Raw genomic sequence first — 23,373 nt, 5'->3', positions numbered from 1 at the left:
ACCGGACAGGAAATATTACGAAAGGATAATGGTGATAGGGTCATAAAGACTAAATGAAAAACGATTCTGTCATGGCGAATGTCTTAGTTGCTTAAACAATGTTGGATGATGTAAGTGATGGGTCATGAGTCATTGTGGAACAAAATAAAAATCGCGCGAATTGATTGATTGATTAATAAAAAATGTTGTACCTACTTTCTATAGAAGCAGCTGGGAGGTGCGCTGTTTTAAGTGAGCGTGGACTATTGAATTGATTGATTGATTGCTAATTTTATTACTGTACACCTTGTTTCCAACTGGTTAAGTTTAGGCCCTCTTTCAAAGTTGGTTAAGGTTAGAGGTTGTCTTTAGAGCAGGGCGATAGACCACCAGCCCTGATTCCAAACTCTAACCTTAACCAAATTCGAAAGAGGGCCTAAACTTAACCAGTTGGAAACAAGGTGTACAGTAATAAAATTAGCAATCAATCAATCAATTCAATAACCCACGCTCACTTAAAACAGCGCACCTCCCAGCTGCTTCTATAGAAAGTAGGTTTAAAAAAAATCAAAATCTTATAGGGCAAAGAACCCCCCCCCCCCCCCCCCATATAGGGCAAAGAAAACTTTTTTTCCTATAGGGCAAAGAAAACTTTTTTTTAATTTGTTTTACCTACTTTTTTTTACCTTTTTTTTTAATCTTTTTACCCCTCCTTTTTCCTCCGATTTTCTCCCATCCCAATGTTAGTCGTTATGCCAATTCCCAATCCCCTTCCTGGTCGCTGCGCACTTACCCCCCCACAGTCGGTTTGGGAGAGTGGAGGCTATCACGTGCTTCCTCCGACACACGTCTAGCCAATCAACCGCTTCTTTTCACCTGGCAGCGCGGACTCTCACTGAGAGGGTGTAACGTGTGGAAGGATCACACTACCCCCCTTAGATCCTATCCGCGCTGAGCAGGCGCCCCGACCGAACTGTAGGAGTCGCTGTTTACAACGACCCGGACCCACCCCGCCAGCTTTCCCACCCTCTAATACAGCCAATTGTATTAGTGTGAACGGCCAGCCAAGCTGGTGACAACGCCGGAGCTGTGAGCTGGATTCGAACAGGCGAATCCAGCGTCTCCGGTGTTGGTGACGAACGCAATCTCTGCTACGCCACCTGACCGCTGTTTTACCTACTTTCTATAGAAGCATCTAAGAATGAAGTTCTATAGAAAGTAGGTTATAAACTAAAGAAAAGTTGGATGTGTTAGTTTGTTGGATGTCTAGGTGAAAGACAGTTGGATGTCTTAGTTTGTTGGATGCCTAGGTGGAAGACAGTTGGATGTCTTAGTTTGTTTGATGCCTAGTTGAAAGACAGTTGGATGTGTTAGTTTGTTGGATGTCCTACTGAGAACAGTTGGATGCACTTCCGAGCTGCTTCCACATGGAGGCAACTTATTTTTTTTTTTTTTTTTGTGGGAACTACTTTTTCTGGCGGATGGTTTTTTCAATAAATCTTCAATTAATGTGTGTTTATTGTATAGCAATAAGGTTGGATGAATGTGCCAGTTGTATAAAAGCATTACACCACTTGTAGTCGTGGGTTGTGACAATTAGACCATGCCTAGGGGGGTCTAACGACCACCCCTAGGCATGGTCTAATTGCCACAACCCACTCCTGCGCGTGATGTAATGCTTAAGTATAGAAGTGTATATGACCAGTTATTTCACCAGAAAGTAAACACGCACGCACGCACGCACGCACACACACACACACACACACATACACACACACACACACACACACACACACACACACACACACACACACACACACACACACACACACACACACACACACACACACACACACACACACACACACACACACACACACACACACACACACACACACACACACACACACACACACACACACACACACACACACACACACACACACACAAGCATGCACACACACATGTGAACACACACACACACACACACAAGCATGCAAGCATGCAAGCATGTGAACACACACACACACACACACACACACACACACACACACACGTGCAGTCATTTGGATATTGTTACATCCGACATGTAGGCTATACACACATGCATGAACACACACACACATACATATAGTACACACACAAACACACACACTTCTCCTTGGACAGATGTCAGAGATGTTGACTTCAGGATTATTAACGGACGTCTTGCCAACGCAGCCAGACGGTTGACCACTGATTACACATTCTGATTGCCTTCGCTGTTGCCTTTCCACGTCACATGTAGAGTAGGCCTATTTACTGAAAACGTAAACATATCGAGCTCAAACCAGTGCACCGCGAAAGAAAAATAATTACCATATAGAAGGATGATGGTGGCTTCAGTAACAAGTTCAACCAAAACCATCTACTGTAGAACTCTGGCGATAACACCCCTCGTTTTAGCAGCGTTGCCCCTCAGTGGATATTTGAAATGAGAGAGTGATCTAACAGTTATAGACGGTTGCAGTGGAGTTGCATTGCTAGGGAACAATTTCGAGCCAAATGTATTTTCCATTGCAGTGTTAGCTAATATCAATAGCAGACAGGAAACCAAATGTAGTCTGTTTAGAATGTTAACGTCGTCAAGTTGTAACCTTCTACGTGTAGAAAACGACTTTCCTAACTCACTGACTGTACATCAGATTGTACCGTAGGTCTGTTTTAATAAACAAAATACAGCAAATACAATTGTTGTCTAGCGTTAGCCATTGTATCAAGAGATCAGCCGGTCAACTAGACAAGAACACGTCTCTGTTCCTATTTATATAATTTACCCATTTCTTGTTTACGTTTGGATTATGGATTGGGCCTTTATAGTGGAATGTTACCCACTTTAAGAATTCACACATGTGCTTCACTGCCTTTTGTGAGCCCATAAAAAGCTTGGGTGAATACTAGACTACAGCCACATGAGGTTGATATTCTAACAGGCCTGAGCCAGGATTTAAATCACACATTTGATTTACACACTTCTCCCTTTGGCTTCTACCTTCAGGAGAGAGTGGTGTGTGTTTACAGATCTAGCCTGTAATGTCCTGTGTCACAGCCAGGTATATCGTGCGTGAATTCTTGACACTCCTCTGTGAACTCCTGCCTCTTGTTCAGATATTCCCGTAAGAGACGTACTGCAGGTTACAAGACGTGACGTAGGTGGCGGCAGGCGCTGCCTTCTCAGAAGGAAGTTGAGCGAGGCTGTAATCCACCACTTTATCTGTATCTACAGAGATCTCAGAGCAGCATTCTTTGCATAATGGATTTTCTTGCACGCTGCTCCTCAAAGCCTGTTTGATTTGTACATGGGTGTTTATCCTGATTACGTGGAGCTCTCAGAAGCATTCGTTGATAAATCATGAAATCATGGCAGAACGCAGGCCTCTCGGCAGCTCAGGCTGTCATTGTTGGATACAGGATCGCAGGGAGAGGCTTTTTAAAAATGTCTTCATTGTCTTTGAGGAGGAATTAAAATCTATTCATGGATATGGTGTATCTTTTGTCAACTTGATAGTTTTCTAACAGTTGTGTGTGTGTGTGTGTGTGTGTGTGTGTGTGTGTGTGTGTGTGTGTGTGTGTGTGTGTGTGTGTGTGTGTGTGTGTGCGTGCGTGCGTGTGTGCATGCGTGCGTGCGTGCGTGCGTGTGTGTGTGTGTGCGCGCATGTTCCTACCCACTCTTCTAGTTATGCTGCTGGCCAGTATGACTTACTACCATAGTGTCTCTATACCTGTATCACTGTACATAATACTACAACTCTGTACATACATCTGATAGCACTATTACTCAGTAGTACAAATTCATATATTTTATATCCAGTTGAATCACCTGTACATTGTATATTGCTGTACTCTGGTTCGATGCCAAACTTCTTTTTGTTGTACTTGTGCTGTACAATGACAATACATTTCAATCTAATCTAATGTGTGTCTGTCTGTCTGTCTGTCTGTCTGTCTGTCTGTCTGTCTGTCTGTCTGTCTGTCTGTCTGTCTGTCTGTCTGTCTGTCTGTCTGTCTGTCTGTCTGTCTGTGTTTATGTGTCTGTGTGTGTGTTTATGTGTGTGTGTCTCTGTTATGTGTATGTGTGTATGTATGTGTGTGCGTGTGTGTGTTTACGTGTCTGTTTGTGTGTGTGTGTGTGTATATGTGTGTGTATGTGTGTGTGTGTATGTGTGCGTGTGCGTGTGTGTGTGTGTGTGTGTGTGTATATGTGTGTGTGTGTGTGTATGTGTGTGTGTGTGTGTGTGTGTGTGTGTGCAGGAGGGCTCCATGGACAGTCTGTATGAGGCGGTGGATGCCTCCAGCAATGGTCAGGTCCTCACCGTTCCCAGCCGCTCCTCCAGTCGCTCCTGCAGCCGCTCCTGCAGCCCAGCGGTCCTGCTGGACGACAACAGCAAGCGGCGCGGCTCTGGAAGATCCGTTTCCATGGTGAGAGAAGTTATGTACAGAATGTGCACACGCACACAAGGGATGGAGTCAGGTGGGGGAAAATGGTTGGTGGGGGGGGCGAGGGTGGGGGAATTGGCGATGCGGGCAGTCAGTGAGCTGTTGATTAAAGATACTTTATTATTAAAGAAGAGGAGAAACGAGTTGCAGAGGTCAGGGGAGGAGAGTGAGTTATTGTCCGGGGGTTGTAAGAGTTTCTTGACAGTGGAGAAGAGGGTCCGGGGGTTGCGGTTGCTGCTGTTGATGATGGTGGAGTAGTGGGCAGATTTGGCAGCTTGGAGTGCATCACGGTAGGAGGAGGATGGTGAGGCGGGTTTTTTTATAGAGGCGTTCGAGTTGACGGCCGGTCTGCTTCATGGAGCGGAGTTCCGGAGTGTACCAGGGGGAGGAGGTGGTGAATGAGACAGTGATGGTTTTCAGGGGTGCCAGTGAGTCGAGGGAGTCAGAGAGAGTAGAGTTGAGGAGGAGGGCATAGTCGTCGGGGTTAGAGGGGGCGGAGTCAGGGGGAAAGGCAGAGGATATGGATTGAGACAGTGTGAGAGGGTCAATGGATTTTATGTTACGGAAAGAGATGGTGCGTTTGATGGAGTGGTGGGGTGGGGGAAGGGGAGCAGAGAAAAGGATGCAGTAGTGGTCAGAGAGTGGGAATGGGATGGGGTGAGGATTGGATATGGGTAGGGAGGCAGAGCAAACAAGGTCAAGTGTGTGGCCTTTGTTGTGGGTGGGGAAGTTGATGTGCTGGGTGAGGCTAAAACAGTCAAGGAGGGAGAGGAAGTCAGGAGTGAGGTTTGAGTTTGGTTGGTCAACATGGATGTTGAGGTCACCGGTAAGTAGGAGGCGGGTGGAGAGAGTGGAGGCTATGGTCAGGAGATCAGAAAGTTCAGTTAAAAAAGAGGGATGATGTTTTTGGTACCCTTTGCGTGTAAACAGGTCAGTGTCTGTAGTACACACACACACACACACACACACACACACACACACACACACACACACACACACACACACACACACACACACACACACACACACACACACACACACACACACACACACACACACACACACACACACACACACACACACACACACACACACACCTGTGCAATATAGAACTGCATTATTGTATGCAGTATAATGTGAGTGGTTGCCATCTGGACAAACAAAGCCAACTCTTTTGGCGCCAGTTCTCTGTGGAATCGGGACCTCCCTTGTGTCCATATAATAAAGCTGATTATGAATTCAGGATAATGAAGAGGGCCGGTTGACAGCTGGTGCTGTAGTTAGGCTAACCATTGTCATAACATGGTTATAAAACGGACAGTTCCGGTCCTAGATTATGATTGGCTGAGCCACGTTCGAAGCCGTTGTAAGAATTCTTTATAGTGTTGCTTGGCAACCAATCATCGCTGAAGAACTACATTGCTTAGCCGGAAGAATGATTATTTGTTATCAATAGATCATTGTATTTTTTGTTGCCGTGTGTTTATTTTATGAAACATTGCCTGTACATATCGTTTTTATAAAAGCAATAAGCCACACAGTGATTTCACCAGCTTCAAACAGCTAAGGGGGTTTTCGAACAGCTAAGGGGGTTTTAGAACAGCCAAGATGTTTTAGAAGAGCTAAGGGGGTTTTAGAACAGCTAAGAGGTTTTTGAAGAGCTAATGGGGTTTTAGAACATCTAAGGGAGTTTTAGAACAGCTAAGGGGTTTTAGAACAACTAAGGGGGTTTTAGGCCTAACAACACCCCATTGTTCTAAAATCACTGTAAACCAAAGCCTTTGCTTTAATATATCACTTATATCACTTTACACTCATGGATGGTAACGCTAACTAAATGTTAACATGAATATCTATGACATTTTATTCTATGTCGACATTGTACTTTAGGTGTTTACTTCCATGTGAACACTCTAACTATCTAGATAAGGTACTGTATTTGATTGCAATGCTTTGTTTATACTCGAAAGGCAACTGAGGTACTTCAAGGGTACTACGACTATGCTTGCACCTCATGGTACCAAAGCACCTCAAATGCGCTAAAATCAAGATTACAAACATCACAAAACAAACTGGTCAGACTTCTACTTGACCTTACCCCTAGCACCCACCTCACCCCTGCCCACTTTGATAACCTAGGATGGCTTAGAGTAGACGACAGAGTACAGCAACTTGCAATGGGCCTTGTCTACAAGATACACTATACGACTAAGGTACCCATGTACATGTCAAAATACTTCCCAAAGGTCAGTGAATACCACGACCACAACACCAGAGGAAGCGCAACAAATCATGTTAAACCCAGATTCGGCTCAAACAAGGGACTAAACATGTTTCGCAATTATGCCACATCAATGTGGAACGCCCTACCCAAAGCTGTAAAGGAATGTGAATCCCTACCCACATTCAAAACCGCTCTTAAAGAGCACCTACGGGAGGCTGCAATTCGAAACTGGCCACCGTAAATGTCCAAACCCCCCACCCCCACCCCCTCCTAATAGACAGTCTCCTCCCCACCGCATGTAAATATTCTCTTCCCGCCGTATGTATATTTCTCTCCCACCCACCCACCCCCTCCAAATGTACAGTCTCCTCCCCACCGTATGTATATTTCTCTCCCACCCACCCACCCCCTCCTAATGTACAGTCCCCTCCCCATCATATGTATATACTCTGTCAGGATCTATGGGTAACAGTACTGTATATTTGAATATCGTATATGTCACAAATGTAACAGTACTAAATACCTGTATGTCCCTATGCCATAAATGTCATGTATGTTGAGTATGTCATAAATGTCAATATGAATTGAAAATGGGGGACCCTGATGTAAACAATACAAACGTCTTTCTCTGGTCTGCATCCCCTTAACAATTGTGTGTATTGAGCTGTACTGTATTGTACCCATTCTGCAATCTGTTAAATAAAGTTTTCATTCATCCTTCATTCATTCATTCATTCATTCATTCATTCATTCATTCATTCATTCATTCATTCATTCATTCATTCATTCATTCATTCATTCATTCAGGTTTCCCTCATTTACAGTCACGTCGAGTGTACATACAGAAACGAGCAAAGGAAAAAGCATAATGAAATCACACAGCCTATAAAATCAAACAAGACGAGGCAAAGCAAGGATAACAAATCGATTACAACACGTACAACTTGATTGTCAAAGGTTGGAGATCAAAGTCTTGAACTCTGCAACAGAGGGGAGAATCTCATGGTTGGAGTTCACTCCATGAGCTAGAGGCATCATGGTACCAATGTGTTTGTAATACAATGTGTGTGTTGTGTCCCAAACAGACTGTTCAAGCATCAATTTTGTAATACTTTTTTTTTTTTTTTACCTTCAGGAGATTTCTCAAATACATGGTACCAACACCAAACAAAAGAAGAGAAGGTGAGCTCACACACACACACACACACACACACACACACACACACACACACACACACACACACACACACACACACACACACACACACACACACACACACACACACACACACACACACACACACACACACACACACACACACACACACACACACACACACACACACACACACACACACACACACACACACACACACACACACACACACACACACACACACACACACACACACACACACACACACACACACACACACACACCTATTTCTCCCCCTCTCCTTTAACTACCCATCAATTGACCATATTCACACGGCAGTCATTTTGCTCTCATGTCATGCTCAGGTTGGGATCTCTTTCCACCCCGTTCCCACGGATCCGAACCCGAGCACGACACGAGAGCAAAATGGCCTGCGTGTGAATACGGTCGATGCAAGTGAAAGTGTGTCCCCTATCTAGGGTAATGATATGGCAGGAAAAGCCCCTGACTTATCTTGGATTAATACTTTAAGTCCTTCCTGCAGCAGCTAGCTGCTCCTCGCCTTAATTAGACTCCACGCCACACTCTCTGACGGACAGCTGGATGGCAGTACAGTGCACACAAATTAAGATATTCCTTTATTGCGGTCAGGTGGCGTAGCGGAGATTGTGCTCGTCACCAATGCAAGAGGCTGCGGTCTCGACTCCCGGAGAGTCAGCATTGCCTTGGCTCGGGCTGATCGCTATACTAACTCGTTTGGCTGAGTTAGGGGGAGGGGAGCCGTGGGTGGGTCCTGGCCGTTGTGGACAGCGACCCCTACAGTTCGGTCGGGGCGCCTGCTCAGCGAAGGTAGGATCTGGTGAGAGGTAGTGCGGCCTTCCACACGTTACACTCTCCCAGTGAGAATCTGCGCGGCCAGGCTGGCTGCCGGCTGGCTGCACATGCGTCGGAGGAAAGCATGTGACAGTCTCCGGCCTCTCGGACCAACAGTAGGGGAAAGTGCGCAACAACCAGGAAGGGGGTTGGGAATTGGCATAACGACTAACAGTGGGATGGGAGAAAAATCGGAAAAAGAAGGAGGGGAAAAAGATAATAAAAAAAATAAAAATAAATAAGATATTCCTTTATTGATCCCCTTGTGGAAATCCGGGCATCATAGCAGCATGGGGGATGGGAGGTACAGGTACAGGCAGGGTAATAATAGAAAGACATAAATATAGGCAATACAATTCGATCTGAATATAAAAATATGAGAAAAAATAAACGGTGTAAACAATATAAGTAACTCCAAATATGAAAGTATGAGGGAAAAGAAACTGTGTAAACAAAGATGAGGGTCTGTGTGCCCTATCGGTTATATTATACCTTACAATAAATATAGGCAACAAATAATTTGAATCTGAATATATACTATGAGTAAGAGTAAAAGTAAACAGTATACACACAAGGTGCAGTAATAGTATACACAAGGTACCCTAACTGGCATGATATACGTCATACATTGTAGTCCGTGCAGGTTTTGGTGGTTAAGAGTCAGACACCGTTAATGGTCAGACTATCATTAATAGGTCAGATATTGAACATGTATTGTATTATATCTTGGTGCCAGTCTAAAGCATTTGGGTTGATATGAAGTGTTTCCTTGGCTTTGGGAAGCGAGGCAGCATGTGAACTGTTGAACCATGTGGACTGTTGAACCGAGTGGACTGTTGAACCATGTGGACTGTTGAACCATGTGGACTGTTGAACCATGTGGACTGTTGAACCATGTGGACTGTTGAACCATGTGGACTGTTGAACCATGTGGACTGTTGAACCGAGTGGACTGTTGAACCGAGTGGACTGTTGAACCATGTGGACTGTTGAACCATGTGGACTGTTGAACCGAGTGGACTGTTGAACCGAGTGGACTGTTGAACCATGTGGACTGTTGAACCATGTGGACTGTTGAACCGTGTGGACTGTTGAACCGTGTGGACTGTTGAACCATGTGGACTGTTGAACCGAGTGGACTGTTGAACCATGTGGACTGTTGAACCATGTGGACTGTTGAACCATGTGGACTGTTGAACCGTGTGCAAATCTTTCCTGTGACAAAATGGCATCCAATGTAATCAAAAAAGTCAACCAACAAACTAGATTCTTGTACCGGATCTCCTCTCTGGTAAACAAGAATACCCTGAAGACTCTGGCAGGAGCACTCATTCAAGGGTACTACGACTATGCTTGCACCTCATGGTACCAAAGCACCTCAAAGGCGCTAAAAACAAAATTACAAACATATCAAAACAAACTGGTCAGACTACTGCTTGACCTTACTCCTAGAACCAACCTCACCCCTGCCCACTTTGAGAACCTAGGATGGCTTAGACGACAGAGTACAGCAACTTGCAATGGGCCTGGTCTACAAGATACACTACACCACTAAGGTACCCATGTACATGTCAAAATACTTCCCAAAGGTCAGTGAATACCACGACCACAACACCAGAGGGAGCTCCACAAATCATGTTAAACCCAGATTCGGCTCAAACAAGGGACTAAACATGTTTCGCAATTATGCCACAGCTGTAAAGGAATGTGAATCACTACCCACTTTAAAAACCACTCTCAAAGAGCACCTACGGGAGACTGCAATTCGAAACTGGCCCCTGTAAATGTCCAAACCCAACCCCCTCCAATGTACAGTCCCCCCCCCCTCTCCGCCTACCCAACCCCCCGCCCCACTCCACCCACCCAACCACCAACCTCCTCCAATGTACAGTTTCTTCCCCCTCAAATGTATATATACTCTCTTTTTAGACAATTTTTGTACACATAAACAGTACTGTATATTTGTAGATCTGGTATGTCATAAATGTCTAGATGCAACAGTACTGTCTACCTGTATGTCATGTATGTCATATATGTTATGATGAATTGAAAATGGGGGACCCTGGCGGCTGAGTGGCGCAGTGGGCAAGGTGCTCGACACTAACGCAGGAGATGCTGGTATGGAGCCCAGCTCTCTGCGTTGCTACCGGCTTGGCCGGCCATCATACTAACACAATTGGCAGTGTTAGAGGGTGGGAAAGCCGGTGGGACTGGGTGGGGATTGGACGTTGTGGACAGCGACTCCTACAGTTCGGTTGGGTGATGCCGGTACGGCGGAAACAGGAAGTATCGGGGGCAGCGTGAGCCTCCTACGAGTTACTCCTCGCCACTGAGAGTTCGAGCTGTTGCGGTGAAAAGATGCAACAGGCTGCCTCCTCGTGTACCGGAGGGGACACGTGATGCAAGGCTTCTATCCTCACTACAGCCGACCAGTGGGAGGCATAGTCTAGCAACGTTCAAGACAGGGGAGGGAAGAATTGGAAATACGAAATTGGGATGGGAGAAAAATAGAAAAAAAATAAGGAGAAAAAGTGGATCAAAAAAGAAAATGGGGGACCCTGATATAAACAAGACGAAAGTCTTTCTCTGGTCTGCATCCCCTTAACAATTGTGTGTATTGAGCTGTACTGTATTGTACCCATTCTGCAATCTGTTAATAACATTTTCAATCAATCAATCAATCAATCAATGGACTGTTGAACCGTGTGGACTGGTTGGCTTATGGCTTTGGGCTCATTGGACTAAGTGGATTCAAGTCCCTGACAATGTCTACACAGTAAATTTCGCAGAGTAAATGTTACACCCGCTAAGTTCCTAGCTTTAAGAAAGACACAGAGTGTAGATTAATTTAACAATAGTATTTATTATATAAAAGAGGGTGGACAAAAATACTATAAGCCCACTTCAACCTCATGTCAGGAACCCCAATCAGCCTTGACCGGGCAGGGTTTGATTCACGGCAACCTGGTGATACTTCACACAATGAAGGAGAACGATATCAAATGTCAATAAATAGCACTTCACACAATGAAGGAGAACGATATCAAATGTCAATAAATAGCACTTCACACAATGAAGGAGAACGATATCAAATGGCAATAAATAGCACTTCACACAATGAAGGAAAACTATATCACACATCAATAAATACCACTTCACGAACTGAAGAAAAAGAGATATCAAACTTCTCACAATGAAGTAAACGGATACCAATCAGTGATTCAACTTTATCAAACATTGGCACACGTGTTCATAACCATGGCATCCATATAATATGGCACACTAGGCCTGCCCGTATTCATGTTTGAGAGAGGTACCTGGTACATGGGTTGGTGTTATGGTGGGGGGGGGGGAACGGACACACAAATAAACAAACAAACGTAGATAAAGAAAACCAATCCGCCCCAAGGGCAAGACCCAATTATTTTTGCCCGTCTACCGGCCCACTGGCCCGGGCGGATTAGACATAATTATAACTACCAAACAATAACAAAAAACGTGTTTCACGACAAGAGCAGCTGGACCACTGGTGCTCTGGTCCGTCGGTGGTCCTATTATCCTACCGACTACCTTCAATCCCGCTGGGAACCAGGCAAGTGATCGTAGTGTGTAATGCTCGTTCCTGCATCCCGGAGTGAGGTGTGCACCTACCTCACTACACCGGCCGCAACAAACAATTCCAACTCACGTTCCTCCCGGAGGTAGCCCCCTATAACGGAACCTGGCTCATTGAGGCCCCTCCTCCTTTCTCATTAATGCCACCCGCCACATACACCCCCTCCAAATGTATCGGCGTCCCGACGATATACCAATACAATCTACTACTTGGGGAAAACCTTAAACTCAGTCCTGAGAACCCTGTACGTTACTATACTACAGATTTAGGGAGTCTAAACGGATTATCGTGTTTGCCTGCTGTTACGAAGGATCAGATTAAACCGAATATATATATTTATTGATTGATATATATTGCATAGGATTTGTATATCGTCTGATATCCCTTGTGTATTCTTTGTACATATACACGGAATATCCCTTTAACCTAGTACAGACCATAATATTTCGTTCTCCTATTGGACAGCGGTCCCTTAGGCGCCACTGCCATACCCCCAAGGTCTAGTTCAAAGTCACCGTCGAAGACATGTCTGTACATGCCCGGCTTTGCCCAGGAATACGAGACAGAAATAAGGTTGGCACTAGATTATTCACCGTACGTATAAATACGTCGCAGGTGGATACAGCAGTAGTCTTGTCTTATCCTAATACGTTCGTTCAACGTATCGTTCGTTCCTTACTAGTAAAGCCTTCATCACGAGTCAACGACCAAATGAAGTGAGCAACCGTGCATCTAAATAGAGCACTTATAACCGCGTGCGAATAGGATAGTAAAGTGTCAGAGCTTAGTGGAATAACGTCAAGTTCGACCTAGTTAATGTGAAGTACCGCGCACCGGAGAATCTACACCGGTGAATGCAGAGCCCTTTTCCGGCTGGATTATTATTATTATTGCTTTGGTCCTGTGGCTGTCGGAGCGGAGGAGAATCGTCTACACCCCACTACTGTGTGGGATTTACCCGTGAGGAACATCACTCGAGCCCGTCTCCAGGAGAGGCTGGCCGGCTTTCACCTATGCTGCACGCATACTTGGATTACAGCTGCTGCTTTCGTCTGCCGATCAAGGGACCAGTACCGACTCCCGTAGCTGGAGCTTATTGATTCCCCGTTGATCCAGAGTTTGCATTCGAACATTTCCTCCCCCTGCTGGCCTACAACCGGAGGGACCCTACCAGTATCTCCCGCTATCTTACCAGAGTACCATAGATATAATTCCTAAGATTCAGGTTGTATTATTATCTCCTGCGTAATATGAGAATGGACATACGTTATTGATTTGCCTACGCACATTCCTTTGCCTTATAAGCGCATCCAAAGTAAAGTATATTATGTACTATCATTGCTGCTAATAAATACTTAAACCCAGTTTTGTGTGGAACCGAGTCATTGTGGGAAGTGTTCATCATAAGATACCTGTGTACTGTATGGCCAGTAGTAATGTACATAAGACAGTAGTGGTTTAATGATACCATACTTATTAATACAGTCAGGGAATTGTACCCCTCAGTTACACCTGCAGTACTCCTATTAGACTTCCTGAGGCCCTCCACCACCACTGGGAAATCTGTCTCCAAGTCGCCATCCTCTCCTTCCAACACATCATCCTCTGGACAAAGCTCGGATTCTGACATTGGCCCCTCACTATACGACTCCAACGGCAGTCCTTCTGTCAATGTAACATCTGTGTCCTCCACCCCATTGTCTCCTCTATCCCCCTGCTCCTCCTGCTCTTCCCCCAAATCGTGGCCTGTATCAGGCCTCAACCTACCTATGGGCATACCTCTCATCTCAGTGCGGTGGACATGCCGCACCGGACCATCCTGAACTGCAGGGGTGATGGAGTAGACCACACCACGTTCTGCGGGGCACTGTACCACCCGGTAAGGGGTCGGTTCCCAGACATCCTGAATCTTGTTCCGACCCTTCACCCCATGGTTACGGACATATACAAGGTCTCCCTCCCCTATAAATGGATCTCTCACTTGCTCTTCCTGTTTCTTATCTCTGTACTCCCTCTTTGTAGCCAGGCGCTGTCGTACGTGGCTATACGCTCCCTCCAGTGACTCCTGGTGCTCCTTTACCCAGACCCTGCTCAGCCTCCTCTAACCCTCCCCTAGCAAAAAATCCACAGGGAGTCGGGGCTCCCGGCCAAACATTAAAAAGTAGGGAGTCATGCCAGTGGACTGATGCACAGTGGTGTTATAGGCATAGGTTAACTGAGGAAGGTGCCGCGGCCAATATCTCTTCTGGTCTAGGGGCAGTGTGCGCAACAAATCATGTAATGTGCGATTATATCTCTCACACTGACCATTTCCCTGAGGGTGGTAAGGGGTAGTACGAGACTTGCGAATCTTGTAGACCTTGCATAACTGCCTGACCAACCCACTCTCAAAGTTTCTCTCCTGATCTGAATGGATATGTTCAGGAGGACCAAATAAATTAAACCACTGTTTAACCAGAACATCAGCTACGGTACTGGCCCGCTGATCTTTAGTGGGAATGGCCTGGGTGTATTTGGAAAACACATCTGTTAAGACCAGCACATTTTCTCTTCCATTTGAAGCTAGTTCCAACATGGTGAAATCTATAGCCAGGATTTCATGTGGCCTAGAGGCCTGTAGACTGCCCATAACTGGTTAAATTTTTGGCTGTACAGCTTTAGCCAACACACTCCCACACTGCAGACACCATTTCTCGACATCCCTGTACATATTTGGCCAGTAACACCGCGAACGTGCAAGTTGCAACGTCCGCTCCACCCCCTGATGCCCATGATTATCATGCAGCTGAGTGAGCACATCTTTATGCAAACACTGTGGTAGTACAAGCTGACATCAGGAGATTTACACTGTCGATACAGCACTGTCCCTTCCTCTCTCAGGCGCCCCCATTGGCGTGCCAGCTCCTTGGTACCCTGGCCAAACCTCTCCCTCTCCTTTGCATCAGGTGGCCTGGCTTTTCTCCAACAGGCCAACAGTGATCCAATAACTGGATCTTGTTCTTGCAACACGGCTAGGCACTCTTTGGAACAACCTGGAAGCACAGAAATGTACTGGATGTCAAAGAGCCCTTCCTCCCAAACATCTTCCTCCTCCGAGGCCTCAGTCGTACTGGGCTCCCTGTACCGGCGAGATAAGGCATCCGCATTCCCATTCCTAGTCCCAGGACAATATTTTAAGGTAAGGTTAAATGGAGCCAGCTCGCCTGCCCATCGTTGCTCTACTACACCAAGTTTTGCTGTGTCTAGGTGGGTGAGTGGGTTGTTATCTGTATATACAGTGCAGGAACCCCCTAACAGATACCCTCTGAATTTCTCCGACACTGCCCACTTAAGAGCAAGAAACTCTAGTTTCATAGAGCTATAGTTCTGCGTGTTCTTTTCTGTAGGTTTAAGTGCCCTACTAGCATAAGCGACAGGCCTGAGCTTCCCTCCATGTTCCTGGCAAAGTACTGCCCCCAACCCTGCATGACTAGCATCAATCTGTAATACAAATGGCTTATGAAAATCTGCATAGGCCAACACTGGTGCAGAGATCAGCGCCGTTTTTATCTGGCCAAAATTCTCTTCACACTCTGGTGTCCAGACCGGGGCCAGTGGCTTCCTGGGAGTCTTACCCTTTTTTATGCCTGGGGACAATTGTGCTGCTGCATGATTTAAAGGAGCAGCCATCTTTGCAAACCCAGCTATAAAGCGCAGATAGTAACTAGCAAACCCCAGGAAAGATTTGAGCTCGGCCAGATTAGTGGGGGTCCGCCACTCCTTCACAATTGCTACCTTGTCCGGGTCTGTTGCAACTCCCTCAGCCGAAACTACATGGCCCAGATATTTCACTTGCCTCTGAAAGAAATGGCATTTAGAACCCTTTACCTTGAGCCCCTGCTTCTGTAGCCGAGAGAAAACTTCCTCCAGCCTCTCTATGTGCTGCTGAACAGAGGAAGAGAACACAATCACGTCATCAAGGTACAGTAAAACAGACTGATAACGGCAATCTCCGAACATGCGCTCCATAAGGCGTTGAAAAGTGCTAGGAGCATTGCACAATCCAAATGGCATCCTATTAAATTCGAATAGACCGAATGGAGTACAGAATGCTGTCTTTGCCCTATCCTTTTCCACAACCTCCACTTGGTTGTAGCCACTGGCTAAGTCCAGAGTTGAAAACCATTTAGCTCCCACCAGTCCATCTAATGACTCCTCAATCCGTGGCAAAGGGAACTCATCTTTCCTAGTCTTAGCATTGAGGCGACGATAGTCTACACACATTCGGTTTCCACCGTCTTTCTTTTGTACCATGAGAATGGGTGATGCATAAGGGCTACTACTCTCTCTGATGATCTGGCTGTCCAGCAGTTGTTTTATGTGGGCCCTCACCATGTCATATTGAGAAGGGATGATGTGACGGTACGGCTGCCGTACAGGAGCATCATCTAGCAGGGGGATCTCATGCTGAATCAGATTGGTACAGCCCAAATCAGCTTCACTTTTTGCAAACAGACTGTTATATTTATTAATCAAAGCTGCCACTTGTTGTTGCTCAGATGCATCTAATCCCTCAAAAGAAGGCAAAACCCAGTCAGCCCCCCCTCTAGCTTCAGTTCCCGGAAGGGACACAGATGCTGTGCACTCATTGTTAATCACATCCCTGCTAAACTCAACCTGAGGAGCTGGTTCTGATACTACAGTTACCATGCTCACCGTAGCGATGACCCTGCGTGGGGTTAGCCAAACATCAGAGTAGCCCACATTAGTGACTGGTACATATGCTATCCCTGCTTCAGTCAGGGATAGCACTAGGGCAGGTGAAACTAACAGCCCTTCTGGAAGTACCCCCTCACCTGGCCGTAATGGCTCCACCAATAATTCCATGTGCTGCTGTGAATGGATCTTAGGACATGTTACAGGGACCATTATTAATGTACCGGCAGCTATACAAAATGGCTTACCTCTCACTCTGACTCTGAAGGGCTCAGGGGAGTTGGCTATGGTCTCCTCCACTTGGCAGTGTCTAAGGGCTCGTCTCCATTCCGGGGCCTCTGTTACTCTAGGATCCTCAAAAAGACTGGAGCCAGACTGTACAAACAACTCCTGATAAAACCCTTTGATCACATTCATACCCAGTACTCCCGGGGTTAATCTTTTTTTATGCTGCATTTGAGGGTCATCTGCATCTCTTACTACCAGGACACCCCTGCCTGTGATACATTTCCCCCAAATCGTGATGTCCAACTCCAAATAACCCAGGTATGGCAGCTCTAGACCATTTCCTGCCCGAAGATCTAACCATGCACACTCACGTAACTGAGCATTGGTGAGGTGACCAAAACTCTCAGTTATCGTTGTGACCATGGACCCAGTATCCAATAATGATGGAACCACAATTTCCCCCATCTTAACCTCTACTACTGGACATTCACTCACAAGTGTCGACATAACAGATTTAGTTCTGAATTAAGCTTAGTCTCAGGGTTTATATGACTTTGCTCGGTATGTAGTAGGCTCTCGTCCCTCTGCTTGGCCTGGTCCCTTTTTGGGCTGGGATGTTTTTGGGAGAGCTGCAGTGCAGTAACGTGCTATATGGCCCCTCTGATCACACCGAAAACATATAGGCTTTCCATCAGGAGCTCTTCTAAATCTAGATGGAGGTTGAGCCCCACCTTCCTGTTTGAAGGGCTGCAATGCTTTCATTAGCACATCCAATTGTCTCTGTTGAGCCTCAATGAGGGCTTTCAGTTCAGAATAACTTGATTTATTTTCAATTGGCTCGCAGGACACTTGTGCCTGGACTTCATTAGAAAATGGAGGGGAGTGATTATCCTTTTTAAATGACCGTTTTTCACACTGCGCTGTCCACTCAACAGCCTCCCTCCGTACATCCCTAATTTTCCAATGAGGGTTCACACAGTTTAGACTCCCTAAATCTGTAGTATAGTAACGTACAGGGTTCTCAGGACTGAGTTTAAGGTTTTCCCCAAGTAGTAGATTGTCTCGTAATCTTATACTCAAACCATGGTCCTTGACCCCCTCACAAAATTGGTCACGCAGGTCTCTTTGGGACTTAGGCTTAGCCTGTACGTCTGTTTGAACAATCTGATCCATTTGGGACATAAGGGCATGGGAATAGTCCAACAATGACTCCCCCTCACGTTTGCGGTTAAAAAACCTGCGCTGAAGAGCGATTAGAGAGTGTGAACATCCATACACTTCTCTCAATATCTGAATTATTCCACCAACAGTCTCTCTCTCCTGTTTGGGAAGATATTTAACCTCTACCCGGGCCGCCCCTTCTAAATGGTTATACACACACAGCTTTTTTTTTCTCAGACGATTTTAACTGGATATGGTTCTCAATCAGTTCAATCCATTCTTCCAGAGTAGGAGAGTCTGCGTTATCCAGATTGCCCGAGAATTTGGGTACCTTTTCACTCTGCTGGATGTAAACCAACCGTGTTCCCCCTTGAGCCTCTGTAGCTAGCTCCATATTGTCCCCAGTGCTGCTCGAAGCTCCTGGTTGAACGTCTGGATGCAGTCTCTGCAACTCCTGCTCCAACTCCTGTATGCGCTGCGCCATGGCTGCTGGCTCCATGGCTGCTGGCTCCATGGCCTATGAGAGCTGCTGAGAAGACAACAATGGCCCTGGATCCTCTCTGCTGCGTGGCCCTGGCCCACCGCTGCTCTTGCCTTTTCACGTGCTCAAAAACAAATAAGGGAAAAAAACATGTAATCCGCTTCCCCCATGAAAAGATGAATGCTTACTTAGCTAGGACTACTGACTACGCCAAATGTTACACCCGCTAAGTTCCTAGCTTTAAGAAAGACAGAGTGTAGATTAATTTAACAATAGTATTTATTATATAAAAGGGGGTGGACAAAAATACTATAAGCCCACTTCAACCTCATGTCAGGAACCCCAATCAGCATTGACCGGGCAGGGTTTGATTCACGGCAACCTGGTGATACTTCACACAATGAAGGAGAACGATATCAAATGTCAATAAGCACTTCACACAATGAAGGAGAACGATATCAAATGTCAATAAATAGCACTTCACACAATGAAGGAAAACGATATCACACATCAATAAATACCACTTCACGAACTGAAGAAAAAGAGATATCAAACTTCTCACAATGAAGTAAACGGATATCATACCACTCAGTGATTCAACTTTATCAAACATTGGCACACGTGTGCATAATCACGGCATCCATATAATATGGCACACTAGGCCTGCCCGTATTCATGTTTGAGAGAGGTACCTGGTACATGGGTTGGTGTTATGGTGGGGGGGGAAACGGACACACAAATAAACAAACAAACGTAGATAAAGAAAACCAATCCGCCCCAAGGGCAAGACCCAATTATTTTTGCCCGTCTACCGGCCCACTGGCCCGGGCGGATTAGACATAATTATAACTACCAAACAATAACAAAAAACGTGTTTCACGACAAGAGCAGCTGGACCACTGGTGCTCTGGTCCGTCTGTGGTCCTATTATCCTACCGACTACCTTCAATCCCGCTGGGAACCAGGCAAGTGATCGTAGTGTGTAATGCTCGTTCCTGCATCCCGGAGTGAGGTGTGCACCTACCTCACTACACCGGCCGCAACAAACAATTCCAACTCACGTTCCTCCCGGAGGTAGCCCCCTATAACGGAACCTGGCTCATTGAGGCCCCTCCTCCTTTCTCATTAATGCCACCCGCCACATACATTTTACTCAAACTGAGTAAAATTTACTCTGCAAAATGTACTGTGTACCTACATCTACCTACAATATTTAGACAACACTGTCCCCCTGTCTCTGTCTTTCTACACGGCTTTCATAATGTTGTCCTAAATCAGATACTGGTCTGATTCTTTGCAATGTGACCTCAGCCTGAACAGTCATGCGACTTTCATGCAACTTTTACTCTAGATTGACAATTGTCAAAAACAATTAGGTCCATCTTCTTTATTGCATGCGGGTCAGTTCAGGAGCGTGAGCAGTTCACACTGGAATCTGATCTTGGCCACATTTAAAAAATAATGTGAACAACCAAACCAAAGAAAATCTGATCTGAGCAATAAATCAGAATTGAGCGCTTAGGCTTGCAGTGTGAACGTAGCCGTGGATACATAGAAATTCCTATTTGCATAGTGTATTCATTCATGCTCACATTAGACATTCAGATCTCTAGCAAAGGTGTAGAACTTGTGTCCCATCTGTGTCAGACTGAAGGATTAAGCCAAACATCCACCTAACGTTTTTAGATCTGCAGCGATCAGTAGAAGGTGACCCCATGCTGTGAATGAGGGCAACTCCTAATATTATAATGTGTTTCTGTCTACTTTCAGAACACATGTATCCAAGTCAGCGTCGGATAATGATGCCCTGGGTAGGTAACATCTACAGTGTTTTCTTGTGTGCGGTTCTGTGTGCGATATGACAATTGGATCAGTGTGTAGAGTCAGAAACTATTGACTTTTAGTCGACACAGAGACAGTGTTACAAGTGCAGGGATACTGTATGTGTTTTAAAGCTTACATACTGTATATACTCCCCCCTCAAAGCATAATGCCACACAGCACCACAGAAAGACATGAATGATGATCTTTTGGGGATATTGGGCAGAAGGGGTCAATCAGTACATTTGACTCAAATGTCCGCTATGCTTTTTCAAAAGGGCAATGGCTAAATTAATTCACCTTTTAGGATGTTGTTGAAATATATGTATGTATGTATGTATGTATGTATGTATGTATGTATGTATGTATGTATGTATGTATGTATGTATGTATGTATGTATGTATGTATGTATGTATGTATGTATGTATGTATGTATGTATGTATGTATGTATGTATGTATGTGTAGCCATTGTATGTATGTATATATGTAGCTGATGTATGTAATATGTAGCCAATGTATGTATGTATGTATGTATGTATGTATGTATGTATGTATGTATGTATGTATGTATGTATGTATGTATGTATGTATGTATGTATGTATGTATGTATGTATGTATGTATGTATGTATGTATATATGTAGCCTATGTAGCCTATGTATGTATGTATATTAATATATATATATATATATATATGTAGCCGATGTATGTATGGAGTATGTATTTATTTATTTGAAGGGCCTCTTCACCATAAAAACAATACAGATTTATTTTGCACACAATCTCAAATATATCCAAAAAACTATTAACAGTCGTAGTAAGACGTTGCACGCTAATGCGTATGATTTCGTCACACTCCTGTGATGACATACAATGACGCTGAACTCCAATCTACAGTGAATGGTTTTTAATCTCTCTTTATCTCTCTTTAAGCTATAGACGGGGACAGAATAGATACACAATAGAGTTGAGATGTACATTATACGTGGAAGAGGCCCATACATTTACCCGCCAGCGTGACCTACTTGGCCGTCTGTGCTGGTGACTCATCATTCCATTGCGTTCGACTTGTTGCCGTGTGGCCTCGGTTTACCCTGACATTTCAAATAAACCATTCAATGGTTCCTATTCCCCTCTCCCTCCACTACAGATAACCCCCGCTGTGATGCCAGTCTCTGGCTGCCTGCCAGGGGCCCAGAAGACTTAGCCCACATCGCAAACAATCACAATGAAGGTAAATGGCAGCGGGGATTTGGGAGTTAAGCTGCTGTGCTCCACGTTCATGTTGAACTCTCGGTAGGGGTTCTGTTGGCGGGCCGTGGCTCTGAACCGCTTTGGTGCCACGCACACAAACACACATGGAACGTCTACGCCATGCAGATAAACATTAGTGAACCGCAGGATGTCTTGTATGTAATCTAACTACAAAGGAAGGGATCTCTGTGCGTCTGCATGCGTGTCTGTCTGTCCTTGGCATATCTCGAGGTTGACCAAGTGTGTTGAAAGGTGTATTTTTGGATTAGAAGGTGTGGAAGTCTAGTCGTATGAAAACATCACAGACGTCCTCCTGGGAGAAACCTCCACCCTTCCTAGTCTCCATCACCTCAATTTGAGCAATTTCTCAATGTAAATATAAGTAACCAGTGGTGGAAGAAGTATACTGTTCTTTTAAGTAAAAGTAGAAATACCCAGATAGTACTCTGGTCAAATTAAAGTCCTCCATTCAAATTCTACTTAAGAAAAAGTAGAGAAGTATTTGCTATTGAATGTACTTAATACGTACAGTATCTAAAGTAAAAGTACACATTCTACATGATGTTTGTGTATTTCAGTGCTTGCGAGCATTCAAGCCTAGATCCATTGACCTAGATAAAGTGGTATGTGGTCCAGTTATGCTGCTCTGATTAAAGGTTTATGTTAAATTGGCATGTGGTCCAGTTATGCTGCTCTGATTATGTCCTCTTGAAGTTGACTTATAATGTATATAATTTTTTTAATTAGTAAAAAGTACAATATTTCCATGAAATGTAGTGAGTAGGAGTAGGAGTAAAAGTATAAAGTTCCCTAAAATGAAAATACTCATGTAAAGTACAAGTAGCTTGAGATTATGGAGAAACAGAAATAAGCATTAGACCTCCTAGAATTGGAGTTTAAATTAAGAACATGTATTTGTCAAAAAGGACAACAAACGTCCACTAAAAGAGTTTATGGTTTGCAGTAGAGCTAATGAAAGATACCAGACAAAAGGAAACGCTCATGAAAAAGAAACGGACTACAAACAGACTCTCAGCTGCAGACAGACTCTCATTACAAAGTGTCAAACAAAGCAAGCAACCCAGAACTAGAACAGCCAAACAGAACGGCTAAACTCACAGCAGGGCAAAGAAAAGCAAAGAAGAAATTCTGAGAAAGCCTGTTCTGTAAGGATGCCACAGGAAAACGATGAAAAAGCGCTGCGAGATTCAAGCTTAAATAGGCCCGGCCACAATTAGGCACAGCTGCACTGAATCAGGTGTAATCAAGCAAGCACACACACCTGCCCTCCTCAGGTGACAGCTGTCCAGTTGTCAATCACAGGATGACCAAATCAAGTCAAAACCATGACAAGTTCAGCTTAAAACGCAAAACATTTGAATCCCAAGGTGGTTATACTCATTCAAAA

General features: G+C 44.9%; 1 protein-coding gene across 1 annotated transcript in view; it reads left to right on the top strand.

Moving 5' to 3' along the window:
- The window catches only part of samsn1a (SAM domain, SH3 domain and nuclear localisation signals 1a), a 77,451-nt gene that overhangs the window by 662 nt on the left and 53,416 nt on the right, over positions 1-23,373 (top strand). The window contains exons 2-5 of the mRNA XM_084329218.1: positions 4,270-4,437; positions 7,815-7,861; positions 20,660-20,700; positions 21,862-21,945. Of these exons, the coding sequence (XP_084185344.1) occupies positions 4,270-4,437; positions 7,815-7,861; positions 20,660-20,700; positions 21,862-21,945 (340 nt within the window). The remainder of the gene's footprint in view (positions 1-4,269; positions 4,438-7,814; positions 7,862-20,659; positions 20,701-21,861; positions 21,946-23,373) is intronic.

This window comes from Notolepis coatsorum (assembly GCF_963971535.1).
Source record: "Notolepis coatsorum genome assembly, chromosome: 1".
NCBI classification, from domain to species: Eukaryota; Metazoa; Chordata; class Actinopteri; order Aulopiformes; family Paralepididae; genus Notolepis; species Notolepis coatsorum.
Note: the sequence above shows the minus strand (reverse complement) of the source record. Positions and strands in the feature narration are given on the sequence as shown.